Source organism: Musa acuminata, chromosome BXJ2-4 (genome assembly GCF_036884655.1).
Source record: "Musa acuminata AAA Group cultivar baxijiao chromosome BXJ2-4, Cavendish_Baxijiao_AAA, whole genome shotgun sequence".
NCBI lineage: Eukaryota > Viridiplantae > Streptophyta > Magnoliopsida > Zingiberales > Musaceae > Musa > Musa acuminata.
This window is the reverse complement of record NC_088341.1, coordinates 32,947,983-32,961,811: the sequence shown is the minus strand read 5'-3', so window position 1 is coordinate 32,961,811 and position 13,829 is coordinate 32,947,983. Positions and strand designations below refer to the sequence as shown.

Here is a 13,829-nt window from a genome sequence, read left to right as displayed (position 1 = left end):
AGCACACAGAAAAAAAGCGTCATGGAATACCGATCTTTACTCATCTGGGATCCAATGTTTCGCTGACATGGCACTCCATCAAACCCTGCCAATGAGATCCAGCAAATGGGCGGAGCAGATCTTTCTAAGTTTGACGCAACAGAACGGTTGGATTCCCCAAAGCTGCATTGTATTCCTTTTGATGCAGTAGATCTGCTTCGCTGTCATGGTCCACGCATTATTGCGGCGCGTAAAAGCTATCGCTATTGATTGGGGGAGACGACAGCAACGGGGGGACCACGTATCATGTGGTCCAGATCACTCGCATTTGTGTGATGGCGGCCGCATGAGATCCCCTCGCCACTCGGAAGGGACCCAGTGGAATCCGGAGCAAAACTGCTTGAGTTCACGCTCCGGCGTCTATAAATCCGCACCCGGTATTGGATGTTCCCTTGTTTCCTGTGTGTGTTGGTGAGGGATTCTTTGAGGTATCCTTTGAGCGGTAGCGTTTGCTGTGTGGTCTAAGAGATGGCGGAAGAGAAGCCGGCCAAGGTGGAGGAAGAGGGACCCTCGGAAGCTGCTCCGCCACATCCGGAGGCGGTGAAGGACGTGGAGGAGGAGAAGACGGCGATCGTGCCGGCCCCGGAGGAGAAGCCCGACGACTCCAAGGCTCTCGTCGCCGTCGAAAGTGAGATATATATATATATCTTTTGCTTAGAACTAATTTTAGAAATAAGGTTTTGAATATTAATCATAAATTCTTTTAAATATGCTTGCAGGACTATAGAAACAAATTTTAAGAATTTTTCTTGGATTTGAGCAGAGTTTCTTCATATTATTGTTATTATTTTCATCTTGGAGATGATGAAATCTTTTGCTGTTAGCCTCTTAGTTGTAAGCAAAGGTTCTTCCTGTTCTTGGTATCGATCTTTCCTCCATGTATGGTAGCTCAAGTGCAAATTTGTGGCTTCTAATTTCTTGTCTTGATGGATAATTATTATGAGAGTGACAGATACGGATCCAAAGGCTTAAGCCTTTGTGGATCTCTGTCAGACACATAGACTACCACTCTGGACTCATAGATGGAAGGAATCATGGTAGTTCCAACCCACTTTGTTCAGATCTCAGTCTTATACCCTTTCTTAATCTTACCAAAAAATCTACAGCATGTGATGAATTTTTCTTGATCATTTTGGTATCTTCTTATCAGAGGTTGAGGATTCTTCCACAGAGAAAGGCTCTGGGTCGAATGACAGAGGTAGGTTTCATCAGAAAGTTGTATCCGAACCTTTATTCCTTTCTTCTGTAAGACTCAAAAGGTGAGAGGAAGAACATTTTTGTATTGTTGTTCCAGATGCTGCTCTTGCAAGGGTTGCAACAGAGAAGAGATTGTCACTGATCAAGGCATGGGAGGAAAACGAAAAGGTTAAGGCAGAAAATAAGTAAGTTTATCTTATGGCTTCGAAGATATTCTATAGTTCCATCTTATGGCTATTCAAGCAGAGCCTTCTTTGCTGTTTTTGCTAGTAAAGTTACAAGAGCTCCACCAGTTGCCATTGTTTAGCAAGTAAATTGGCTATAGGCCGTGAAATCATCAGTTTTAGGAGGCAATTCATTGGCTGTGTCATCAACAATTTCATGTTTTAGGCCTGTGTTCTTGTAGATTGTGTACTGGAACACGGCAGGGTCTAGTGAATTAGCGAAAATTTAGATTCTAGCTTTTATATGCCTTTTCATGTAGGGTTTTTGTATTGTTCTTTTACTAACAACCTGAAATTTTGATACATGATAAGAATTCACAACTTCTAATTTTCATTGAATTTTGGCACAGAAAATTTTCACTGAATTTTGCATTTCTGCTAATCATTCAGACGATCAATCATTAAGCTTTTCCTTTAAGGGTTGCTCAACTAACCACAAGTTCTTTTATATTTTGGATATAGCTCATTTTGAACAGTGTGTTCTATGTTCTGGTACTATTATTTCTTCTAAGATAAGTGACTTTTAAGCTTTGGATGCTGATTGCTCTAGTAGAAGTTTTTGAGATTTTAGGACCGACATATAAAGATGATACTAACAAGATCAAACATGCTTCTTTTCAGAAATAATAGAAGGATGAACATGTTAAGTCAAATAGGCAGAATCTATCTAAGTTATATCGAATGATACATTAATAACCCAATGTACCTGCTTTACCAAACAGGGCTATCAAGAAGATATCATCTATTAGTGCATGGGAGAAGTCAAAGAAGGCAGATGTGGAAGCCGAGCTGAAAAAGAAAGAGGTAAGCAAATTCTCAAAACATTTCACCCAAGTTGTATATGATCTTATGAGCTATAAGATCAGTTTATATATCAGCAAATAGCAATACTAGGCAAACTTTAACAGAAAGGTAGCTGACTCTAATGCCATTGCTTGTAGCTTGATTTAAACTTGGTGCTTATTTATACTATGGGGAAATTATCTACTTTCTCAAATCGAAAGTGCAGTAATGGAAGATCTAATAAATCTCTTTATCGCCTAATTCCAATTGAAGGATTGAACACATTGTTCATGGATTGACCATTTATGCACAGTGGAAGTCCTCAATTTTAAGAATTTTATTTTGACAAAATTAATTTTAGGAAGTTGGAAGGTGAAGAAATAGAAAGTTCAAAATATTGTACATCCTACATTTATTGTATAAGAATTCAGCAAAACATCATGGACAAGCAATAATGATTCCTGGTCAAATTGCAGCACTTACCAACATAAGTTTCATACTGTACTATTCTTCTCCACTCTTCCATTTTTCGTGCATAACATGGTTGATTTGGTCATTATCAAACCAAAATATTTCTGAATTTGTGACAAACATGTTCATCGAATGTTGACATCTCTTGAAGAGATGAGAAGTGAAGAATAAACCACAAAATTTAAAAGAAAAGCTTTCATTTGTATGAGGTTCAACAGCCCCTTCTGACTCAGAACAACTGATAAACTCATGACCAATATACACTTATCGATATGCAGGAAGAACTGGAGAAAAAGAAAGCAGAATATGCAGAACAAGTGAAAAACAAACTTGCCTTGATCCACAAGCAAGCAGAAGAGAAGAGGGCAATTGCAGAGGCAAAGCGTGGTGAAGAGGCCCTGAAGGCCGAAGAGAAGGCAGCAAAATATCGTGCCACCGGGCTTGCTCCAAAGAAGATTTTTGGGTTCTTTTAGGCCTGAAAGTTGACTATCGGGTGACAGATTGAACATACTATTCAGCTCTAATCTGTTTCGTGTTTCTTGTGTTTTCTGAGTGTGTTGTGTTGATCTTTTAGATGCAGCTTTTTCTGGGGTGATGTGTTGGTTGTTCAGCAGGAGAGAGGTTTGGCTGGGAAGCCGAGTGTGTATGATTTGTTAACTGTGATGTATCTGTCTATAATGTAATTTACATGAACAGAAGGATGTTTGTTCTTACTTTTCAATGTAAAGATTCTTGTGTGTATTTGATCCAACATTTGATCATTTGGTGTATCTCTGTCATTTTCATCTGCAGTGAAACACAACTTAACACAATATTCTTGTGTTCTGCAATTTCTGGATTCTTGATCAGCATGTCAACTGTTAAATGTCAATGCCACATTGCATTGATGGTATGAGCAACAGGCAGCTGCATGCTGCTTTCATCTGCAGTTTGGCTTTTAATTCCCATCTTGCAAAAAGCAATTGCTGAGATTTTAGTCATAGTTTATAAAAGCAGATGATCAAATGAAATCAACTTTATTGCTTAAAATCTGGTAAAAAAGATTTTTTTAATTGAATTACTTGGATTTGATTAGTAAAGTACAACAATGTGCAAAATATGGATCCAAATATGCAAAAAAAATGTATTTCCAAAAAGCAAAGATTTGAGTCACACTATCACATAGAGGATATCATCTCATGTGCCATTCTAATTCAAAGTTCATGAATCATGAAAAGCTCAAATTAGATTATCCATTAAGAACTCCATGTTTCCTCATATTAGCATAAGACAGTTTGGATTCCAAACATTGTTCCCTCTCCCACCTGTTTGACTGGGATTGTGGTTTATGGCATGCATGCCTCCTGTTTTATCTCCTACCTTTTCTCCCCTGTTCCCATCTTTCTTCGCCAAATCAGTACCCAATTTCATATTTTTAAATACCTTGAACTCAAAGATTTCTTCTCCTCCCTCCCCTTCTTCACATTGCATTTGCTCTTATTTATTGCAGACAGGGGGGAGGGAAGACATGCACCACAAGAGCTCCTGCATCAGCTCCATTCCTTGTTTTCCTTAGCAGAGGAGTTTAGCAGCAGAGTTAGCAGTTGCTCTTGTGCTGTTCCTGGAGAGAGCCAAACACTTGGGATTGTTTGGATCATGACCATGTCTTTCACTGGCACCCAGGACAAGTGCAAAGCATGTGACAAGACTGTCCATTTCATTGATCTCTTGACTGCAGATGGAGTCCCTTATCATAAGACTTGCTTCAAGTGCAGCCACTGCAAAGGAACTGTGTCTGTAAGTTTGGGTTCTCAACCAGCAAGAAACCATGCAGTTCCATATGAACTCCAATTTTAGCCAACTAGACATGATCGTGAGTTGTGATAGGCAATTCACCAACCTTGGAATTCATATGCAACAACTTCATCTCTCCATGCACAATTACCAATAGATGCTTGTTGGCATACAATGGTGATCTTCTATGAACACTGCAATAGATGATTACTACCGATTTGCTGTTTCTACATATGTCTCACAGATGTGCAACTACTCTTCCATGGATGGCATCCTCTACTGCAAGCCTCACTTTGAGCAGCTGTTCAAGGAGTCAGGCAGCTTCACCAAAAAGTTCCCAACAGGTGATTTGATGCCTTCCCAACATGAATGATCAACTCTGTTTCATCTGTTGTGCACGCAAAATAATATATATGAATTATGAATCCGATTCCAATGCCACAATATATATATATATATATATATATATATATATATATATATATATATATATATATATATATATATATATATATATATATATATATATGATCATGATTTGAATCACCCAAACAATCTCTTTACTTAGATACATGAATTAAAAGTATGACTTTCTACGGGTAAAAGATTCATTGAATCATTTCTAAAGTAATTAAAATCTTATGAATTTACTATTGTTATTGTTAATGTACATTATGTACATTTGAGTTTTCTTATTGTGTGAAAAAAAACTATGTTTTTTAGATTTTTTTTTTCCCGGATGATACCCTTTTTAAAAATTTTCAAATCATCACCTTCTATTTCTAATGTTTCAAAAATACCCCTTAAAAAATCATCATTTTTTCCTGTCCACATTCAAATTTGTTTTCGTCAACTGTTTATAGTATTTATGGATTGATTTTTATGCATAAAATTTTGTATGATATTTTGAAAATATTATATAATATTTTGTTATAAAAACATTATATAGTGCTTTGTTTTAAAAGAGACACTATACAGTATTTTTTATGTCCCAATATTTTTAAAATATAAATATTATATAATATTTTTATGGATAAAAATAACCTACAAAACCCTATAATCAAAAAGATTTTTGGATTTGGCTTGGATAAAAAAAAAATACTGTAAATAACTTTTGAGAGTATTTTTAGGATTTTTGAAATAAGAAATGATGATTTGAGAATTTTGAAAAGATATATCATCTGAAAAAAAAACTCAAAAAGAGAATTTTTCTGGACAATCGCACATTAAAGAATACTTTGTGGATCAAAAACTATGAGAATGTGATTCACAAAAACAAAAACAAAAAAAAACCAGAAAGAAGAAAGAGAAAGGCATTGCAAGCAGTTGGATTGGTTGAGGTGGCAACTACCACCAGGTGGTAGTAGAAGCCCAGCAGAACTCACCAGCACATAAAAAATGGGATATGCAATCTGTCATCTGATTGTGGCTTTCTTAACATATTTTGCATCACAAAATAAGAGAACTTACAGGAGGTTTTCTTATTTTCTTAGGCATAATAGTAAGCTCAGCCTCAATTTTTTTTTTATGAGACTTGATCTACCTGAGGTTCCCTCCCGATTATTCTCCGAATTCCTACCATCAATTCTCTCCTAAAACACCACTCATACAAAGAATGAACAAGACTAATGATAAAGGTTTATGATATGCATGAACATCTTAAATACAAGGATTAAGCATTTGTAATGATTTGCAAACATGCTCAGGCAGTGAAATCATCCATATGCCGGAGCAACCAAAGAGAGGGCTTATTTGTAGGGTCAATGTTTTGTCACATCATCCCAACAAGATCAAGCAAAGAACAGGGTGGCAGTCATATAAGTTGGGTATAAGAAGTGCCTTTCACCTTTTCCACAGCTTTTACAGATGAAATGGATGCAGACTCCAAGGGGCAGCCAACTTCCAGGAACTTTGATCCAATAACCAGCTATAGCAGAAGCATAAACATGACCAGCTCTGCACTGAGGTGCAACCAAATCTCAGGACTGGTTAAATGAGCTTCGTCTTTTATACTGACCTTATCTTGGCACTCATGCAAAGGAATACCACAAAGGCCTTGATTACCTACATAAATTGTTGAATCGAAAGTTGAAAGTTGACCTGAAATTGGAATTCTTCCCGATAGGTTGTTGTAAGATAAATTCATGTAGCTCAAGAAATTTAGTTGACCAAAGCTGGGAGGAATTGCACCTGACAGATTGTTGCTTGATAAATCAAGAGCCTCCAAAACCTTTAATAAGTTTATTTTGTCTGGGATGTGCCCTGTTAGATTATTTCCAGATAAATTCAAAAATCTCAATCCATAAAGATCTGTCAGTTCTTCAGGGATAGGTCCCAATAAGTGATTTTTTGACAGATCTATGGCCGCTACCAGATTAAGCACATTGCTGAACTGGATATAAAAACCGTTGATTTCTAGGTTCATGGCAACATGGGAGTAGGAAGCAGTTTCACTTGGCACGTGGTTGAGGGAATAAGACATGGCACGCAAATTACCATAGCTCTTGGGAATGTTTCCAGAAAAATTGTTTCTCGAGAGGTCCAAGATTCGTAGAGAATTTAGCTGAGATAACGGAGGTAGGTTGCCACTGAACATATTGGCCCTAAGGTTAAGAAATTTTAAATTTGAGAAGCTTCTGTCCATCCATGTTATTTCTCCAGATAACTGGTTATAACTGAGATCAAGTAACACCATTGCCCGACAACTATCAAGGGAAGACGGAAGACCACCAGACAGTCTATTTCCTCTCAAGATCAAATGCTCCAGGGATGTCAGATGAGAAATTGAGATGGGAATCTGTCCGGATATCTCATTTTGAGAGAAATCCAAATCCTGCAAGTTTGAAGAACCCTTCCAGCAATCAGGGAGTTCTCCAGATAGATGATTGTTTGATAAATCGAGAGCTATCAGCTCCTCCAAATTACACGGAAATAAAGGTATGCTGCCACTAAGATTGTTCTTTGACAAGAACAAGTATTGCAATTTGGGCATTGTCTTGTGGATGCCAGGAGGAATAAGCCCTGAAAATGAGTTATTCGACAGAAACAGATAGGATATACTTTTAGGAAATTGTGGCACTGTCCCCTCCAACAAGTTGCAACTAAGATCCACATAGGTGAGTTTACTGTCAGCTAGCTCTGATAAGTCTGGCAGCATACCTCTGATACCATTGTGAGAGAGATCAATGAACTCCAAGCTGGATGAGAAGTTCCAAAACCAATCAGGTATGGAATCTGAAATGTTAACGTCATACATGTGCAGCGAGGACAGGCTCTCTTGTGTTTTAATCCATGAAGGAAATTGAGGTCCTAATATGCATGAACTCATGTTAATGTACTCGAGCCGGAATAGAGGTTTCCAGTCTGGTCTTACATTCAAAGCCAAGGACGTGGAGGAAAGACCAAGGTTCTTTAACTTTGTCAGATTAGCAAAAAAGTTCTCAGACAGACCACCTTTGAAAGAATTCAGGCCAAGCTTCAAGATAACTAGCTCTGAGAGCCATCCAATGGTTTCCGGAACATCACCATTCAGTTCATTTCCATACAGACTCAACTGTTGTAGAGATAGTAATCTTCCAAGTGAGGAAGGCAGCTTACCGGATAGCGAGTTCATAGATAAATCCAAAATTTTGAGATTCTGGAAATCCCCTATCCATTCTGGAAGATAACCACTGAGAGAAGCACCTCGCAAGCTCAATTTTGTTAAGCTATTCTTGATGCATCCAGAAAATATTTCCTTCATGTCACTTAAATTTTGTCTGAGAGGTGACCATGTCAGATCGAGCTGCTGCAGCTTACAGAGGTTCCCAAGAGCCCCGGGGATTGAACCTCTAAGAGAAAACCTATCAGAGAGTTCTAGTACAGTGAGAGAAGACATGTTACCGATACTCGCAGGAATAGAGCCATAAAAGTAGTTCCCTCTGAGGAAGAGATTTTGAAGACTTTTTAGATCAAACAGCCAGGTAGGCAGGGTAGAATTGGAGTAGTTATCTGAGAGATCAAGGGTGACTAGTGATGTTAAATTTAAGTGCTGAAAAGAGCTGGGAATGCCATTCAGAAGGCCACACTGAGACAGGCGTATCTCGAGTATGGAGTGGAGTGCGTTCAGTGCCTCCAGCCAGTTGGCTGCAATTCCAAAGTTAACAAAGCTCAAGTCTAGGTGTTGCAAAGAGGTGAGATTAGAGAGCCACCAGCAATCGTCAAGCAGGAGGGAATGCCCGTTGTTCGAAAGATCAAGTTGGTGCAGGCTCAAGAGATTGCCAAGCTGGTGAGGTATTCTTCCACCAAAGCCTGCTCTTGACAGTCTCAGAGTGGCCAACTGCTTGAAGGAGCCCAAGAAACGAGGTATGAGCATATTTCCGAAGTAATTGCCACTGAGGTCCAGAGTAGTCAAATGCTCGATGGCGAGCAAACACGGACTTAGTTCACCTCCCAAGGCCCATCTGTCATCTGAAACACTCTGCTCCTGGTATCGGTGCTGGTGTTCATTGTGATCATTGTGAAGGTCTAATCCAATTACATGCCCTGTCCTATTGTCACAGGAAACTCCCTTCCACAAGCAGCAGTCGGTGGTCACGCTCACGTCCCAAGAAGACAGTCGATTACCAGGATCCTTGAGTCCTATCTTGAATTGGAAGAGGGCTTGCCTCTCATTGTCTTGACAAGTGAAGCCAGCAGGACAGATGGGGGAATTGACAAAGAGAAAAACAAGCAGAATAGCAGCAACCCTCACGTAATATGGAGAAGATAGCAGAGGATTACACATGGTGATCAAGTACTACAGTTGAATATAGATTTCTTTTCACCTGAAATGGATGTAGATATGTAGCAAACGGAGTGCACCTATCTCAATGCCAAGTTCTTGGAAGAGATATGGCTTGAAAATCTTCTTTTGCTTCAGTCCAATATAGTTTTTCTTCTTTCACAATGAAATAGTTCTTGAAGAGAGAAATTGTTGGACACAGTCGATTTATCATGTCAGAACAGAAGCCAGTGTGTACTTAACATATATCCTGACATAAACTTGTTGCCTCAGTATTAAAATCTAATGTAGGCCAAAAGAATATGAAGAAAGGCACCTTTGGAATGGAAAATTCAACAAGTCCTCGAGTCAAAACCCTAGTGTACGTTTTAGTAGTCATCACCTTGAGAGGAAAAGACAAAGAGAGTCACATTATGTAATTGCTGAAGTTAAACAAGGTAGGAAATTTCCAGACAGAATTTCTGAACTTTGAATAAGATAATATTGGAAAGAATACTATCTTTCAAATGTTCTGAACCTTGATAAAAAAAGAAATTGTTCTGAACCTTGATTATTCTAAACAACTTCTGGATGAGCTTCCTGGCCTATTCGTTGGAGCTTCCAGGTTCCAAGAATCCTTCATTTGGGTAATTCCACAGTGGCCAGAAATCAACATCTGTCCTTTTCTACCTAGGTCCCTCATTGACTTGATCGACAAATTGCTTTGATTAAGAAACGATGAAGCATGACTCTTGTAACACATGTGTGGGTCCAAGAATCACAATGACTTGGAAACAAGCCTGGCACTCGAGTCTTCTTTGAATGTTCTAAACGACTGCTGGAAAAGCTTCCAAATGGCTTGTCCTTTTTGTTCATTCAAAAAGGACTAGCTTATTAGATTCACAAAGACTTGTATGGGTTCAAGAATCACAAAGACTTGGAAACAAGTCTGGCACTTGAGTCTTCTTTGAATGTTCAAACCTCCAAAGTTCAAACAACTGGTGGAAGTATCACCACCTCAGACTTTTTCCACGAAGGTCCCTCATTGACCTGGTCGATGAAATTGCTTTGATTAAGAAACGATGAAGCATAACTCTTGTAGCACATGTGTGGGTCCAAGAATCACAAAGACTTGGAAACAAGACTGGCACTTGAGTCATCTTTGAATGTCCTAAATGACTGCTGGAAACGCTTCCAAACGGCTATTCCTTTTCATTCATTCAAAAAGGACTAGCTTATTAGATTCTGCTTAGGTTTTAGAACAAATCACTCAGTCATGGTGGTTCTTCAATTCCCTGCAATTGTTGCTGTTTTGCTTGCATTCATATCCATATACCACATTCAACATACAAACTTCTGCAACGGAGATGACGGTTCCACTATCCACTGTCCAGAGGTGGAGATGCGAGCACTTCTACAACTCAAAGAAGCACTGTATGATCCAAGCAACCGGCTCTTCTCTTGGTCCGGAGATGACTGCTGCACATGGCACGGTGTGGGCTGCGACAACCAGCTAGGGAGAGTCATCAAACTAGACCTCCGGAATCCCCAGCCACACACAGATTCACCTTCTGATGCTTCCTGGTCCTTGATCCTAGTGGAGGAGATAAGTTCAACACTGATGACTCTCGAATACTTGAACTACCTTGATTTGAGCATGAATGACTTTCGATCTAGTATACCAGACTTCTTTGGATCATATAAGAACTTGGGGTACCTGAATCTCTCAGGTGCAGGTTTCTTGACAACAGTGCCACAGCAACTAGGGAACCTCTCCAGCTTACTCTATTTGGATCTCTCATACAACAATCTTGATGTTGACGATGCATCGTGGCTTTCCCGTTTAACATTGTTGCAGCACCTTGACATGACAGGAACTAACATTAGCAATGCATCAAATTGGGCAGAAGCACTGAACATGTTGCCTTACATAATGGAGATTCACTTATCTCAATGTCAGATTGCAAGCATTCCTTACACCTTGCCACAATTGAATTTCACATATCTGTCTATCCTCGATCTTTCCAATAATCAAATTAGTTCCACCTTACCAAGTTGGTTATTCAAGCTAACTGCGCTGGAGTATCTATTTCTTGGCAAAAACTCTCTCCATTCTTCGCTGTCAATTGGGAACATGTCCTACCTCAAAGTCCTCGACCTATCTGACAATCTCCTTGAAGGTTCCTCTCATCTAAAAATTTTTCTTATTCTTGTAAAAATATAAATGTTGAACATTATAACTGCTCAACTCTCTTTTTTCTTTCTCCTTTTTCCAGGACCTCTTCCATCCATTATTGGTGAAGCTTTTCCGAGTCTACAGACTTTCTTCCTAAGAGCAAATTATATTGCTGGCAGCATTCCATCCTCCATATGTAAGTTAGAGCAGTTGATTGTGCTCGATCTCTCAGAAAACCATTTGTCTCATGAGCTGCCTAGCTGTTGGAAGAACTCTTCGGTTTTGCAGGTTATAAATCTGTCAAACAACAACTTGTCAGGAAAAATTCCAAAATCTATCTGTTCTCTGACCTCCCTTGAGTCTCTGCACTTGAGCAACAACAACCTTTCTGGAGAGATCCCTAACTGCGTAGTGACATTGAATAGTTTGGTCATCCTTGATCTTGGACTAAACAGGTTGGGAGGTTGCCTGCCAAGATGGTTAGGAGAAAGAATGCCATGCTTGAAGATTCTAATCTTAAGGCATAACATGTTCCATGGACATATTCCACCATCAATTGCATATTTTCAAGTTCTACAAATTATGGACCTCTCACATAATAATCTGTCGGGCACAATACCAACAAGCTTTGAGGACCTTAATGCAATGAAGTTTGCCCAGAATACGATGAGCTTCACACCTGGGTCTGATAACTATTATACAGATAGCATCTCAGTAGTTACAAAAGGAAGAGAATCACAGTATGTAAAGATTCTCTTACTTTTGACAGCCATAGACCTCTCTTACAATTACTTGTCAGGAAGTATCCCTGAAGAAATAACAAATCTTTCTGGGCTGCAAAGCTTAGATCTTTCTAATAATCACCTAGCAGGACAGATAACAATGAAGATTGGAGGATTACAAAATCTGGAGTCTCTTGATTTATCACACAATGAGTTAACTGGACCAGTACCTTCAACTTTAACGACTTTAGATTTCCTTGGCTTCTTGAATTTATCATTTAACAAGCTTTCAGGAAAGATTCCATCAGGCAACCATCTAGAAACCTTTGGCTCATCTAGTTATATGGGTAATCCTGATCTTTATGGGTACCCCCTGAATAAGGAGAACCAAGATACCAAACCATCTCAAGATCCAAATAACATTGACACAGATGTGGAGGCAGAAGAAATGTTCTACTTCTATCTTAGCTTGGGACCAGGATTTGTGGTTGGCTTTTGGTCAGTATGGGGTATACTACTTTACAAACAAAAATGGAGGTATGCATATTTTTGCTTCATAGACAACATATGTGACAAATTTTATGTTACTGCAAAAGTAAACTTTGCAAGAATGAAAATTAAGTTGTTCAGATCAGATCAAGGTTACGGTTGTAACCCATGAAACCAAAGGAGAAGTGTAATATTTCTTTATCAAATTTATACTACATCATGGATTTTCTTTATGAAACCTTATGGCAAGTTTGTAAATTATAACGAACTTGGATTTTATTAAATTTCTCTTTCATCAGTACCTAGATCATGGAACTTCTTTTTTCTTTTTGTTTGAGATGAACTTATCATAACCTTGAGTGGTTTATGGCAAATGGACATGATGGGTCTGAATCACAGATATAGTTATCACTAATTGGAAATATTATGCTCATGTTATGATATCCAGCCACTGGGAGTACACTACTTCAAATATTGATAAAATAAATCACATTTTTTTTAAAACAATTTAGATAGCACTAATGTCTTTTGGTTCTACTGTGTTTTCAGATTATTTATTGATGATATATATTATATCCTTAGAAGAGGGTTGTGGCATTAAGAATTCAATGTCCTATGTGTTTTCTTGCATTAAATATTAATAAATATGCAAAAGTAAGTCTAGATAATGTCTTTTAAATTCCACATCTGTGATTTTTGTGCATTAAATATCTACATATGCAAACTCATGTTTTTGTTACTTATATATAGGGATCTTTTCAAGCCTTGTAATGTGTATGGGTGTGTCTTTTAATCTCTTTCACTCAAAAGAGTGTCATCCTCTCCAGTCAATTTACTTCTCTTCTTCGACAATCCTAGATGTGGCAATTGTGAGATAGGGAATGTTTGATTATATTTGATACAAAGGAAGCAGCAAATAAAAATATCAAGACAGTGATGAGTGTTTCATGCATCAGAAACCTATTAGAACTTTGATAAATAAAACACAAAAAAGACACTATTACATATATACTTGCCTTGATCCAACATGTAGTTTCATTCTGATGTGGGAACACCTTCTGTGACTCAAACAAAATCATGAAAACTTTCCTTTCAACATTATAAGTACAGTTTGTGAGTTATAAGGAGAACAAATATCAGAAGCCCTAAATTATGTGGAACCCAGTACATATTGAAATATTGCACAAGAGGTCATATAAATCTAATGCTGAAAT

General features: G+C 38.3%; 3 protein-coding genes across 4 annotated transcripts; 2 read left to right on the top strand and 1 right to left on the bottom strand.

Moving 5' to 3' along the window:
• The first annotated feature begins 422 nt into the window (after nt 1–422).
• Nucleotides 423–3,465, top strand: LOC103976865 (remorin). Its single transcript, XM_009392202.3, has 5 exons — nt 423–667; nt 1,190–1,237; nt 1,334–1,421; nt 2,183–2,264; nt 2,993–3,465. Exons 1-5 carry the CDS (start codon nt 508–510, stop codon nt 3,185–3,187), a joined length of 573 nt encoding a protein of 190 aa, XP_009390477.1. The 5' UTR covers nt 423–507; the 3' UTR covers nt 3,188–3,465.
• Nucleotides 3,466–6,103: 2,638 nt separating this feature from the next.
• Nucleotides 6,104–11,509, bottom strand: LOC135610390 (receptor-like protein EIX2). 2 transcript variants are annotated; one of them, XM_065104838.1, is made up of 2 exons: nt 6,678–11,509; nt 6,104–6,551 (listed from the first exon to the last, which is right to left on the bottom strand). In XM_065104838.1, the coding sequence occupies exons 1-2, from the start codon at nt 9,250–9,252 to the stop codon at nt 6,415–6,417; spliced, it is 2,712 nt and encodes a 903-aa protein (XP_064960910.1). In that variant the 5' UTR covers nt 9,253–11,509; the 3' UTR covers nt 6,104–6,414. The 2 variants fall into 2 exon arrangements, with proteins under 2 accessions (XP_064960910.1, XP_064960909.1); XM_065104837.1 differs by having other exon boundaries at nt 6,104–9,631; nt 9,795–11,509.
• On the top strand, nt 11,276–12,830 carry LOC135610391 (receptor-like protein EIX2). Its single transcript, XM_065104839.1, has 2 exons — nt 11,276–11,408; nt 11,505–12,830. The coding sequence occupies exons 1-2, from the start codon at nt 11,363–11,365 to the stop codon at nt 12,785–12,787; spliced, it is 1,329 nt and encodes a 442-aa protein (XP_064960911.1). The 5' UTR covers nt 11,276–11,362; the 3' UTR covers nt 12,788–12,830.
• The last annotated feature ends 999 nt before the right edge of the window (nt 12,831–13,829 follow it).

Coding starts and splice junctions, on each gene's coding strand:
- LOC135610390 (XM_065104837.1), bottom strand. CDS start 9,252: ATGTGTAATCCTCTGCTATCTTCTCCATATTACGTGAGGGTTGCTGCT.
- LOC103976865 (XM_009392202.3), top strand. CDS start 508: ATGGCGGAAGAGAAGCCGGCCAAGGTGGAGGAAGAGGGACCCTCGGAA. Junction 668..1,189: donor GGCTCTCGTCGCCGTCGAAA/GTGAGATATATA, acceptor TCTTCTTATCAG/AGGTTGAGGATTCTTCCACA. Junction 2,265..2,992: donor CCGAGCTGAAAAAGAAAGAG/GTAAGCAAATTC, acceptor ATCGATATGCAG/GAAGAACTGGAGAAAAAGAA.
- LOC135610391 (XM_065104839.1), top strand. CDS start 11,363: ATGTCCTACCTCAAAGTCCTCGACCTATCTGACAATCTCCTTGAAG. Junction 11,409..11,504: donor ATCTGACAATCTCCTTGAAG/GTTCCTCTCATC, acceptor TCCTTTTTCCAG/GACCTCTTCCATCCATTATT.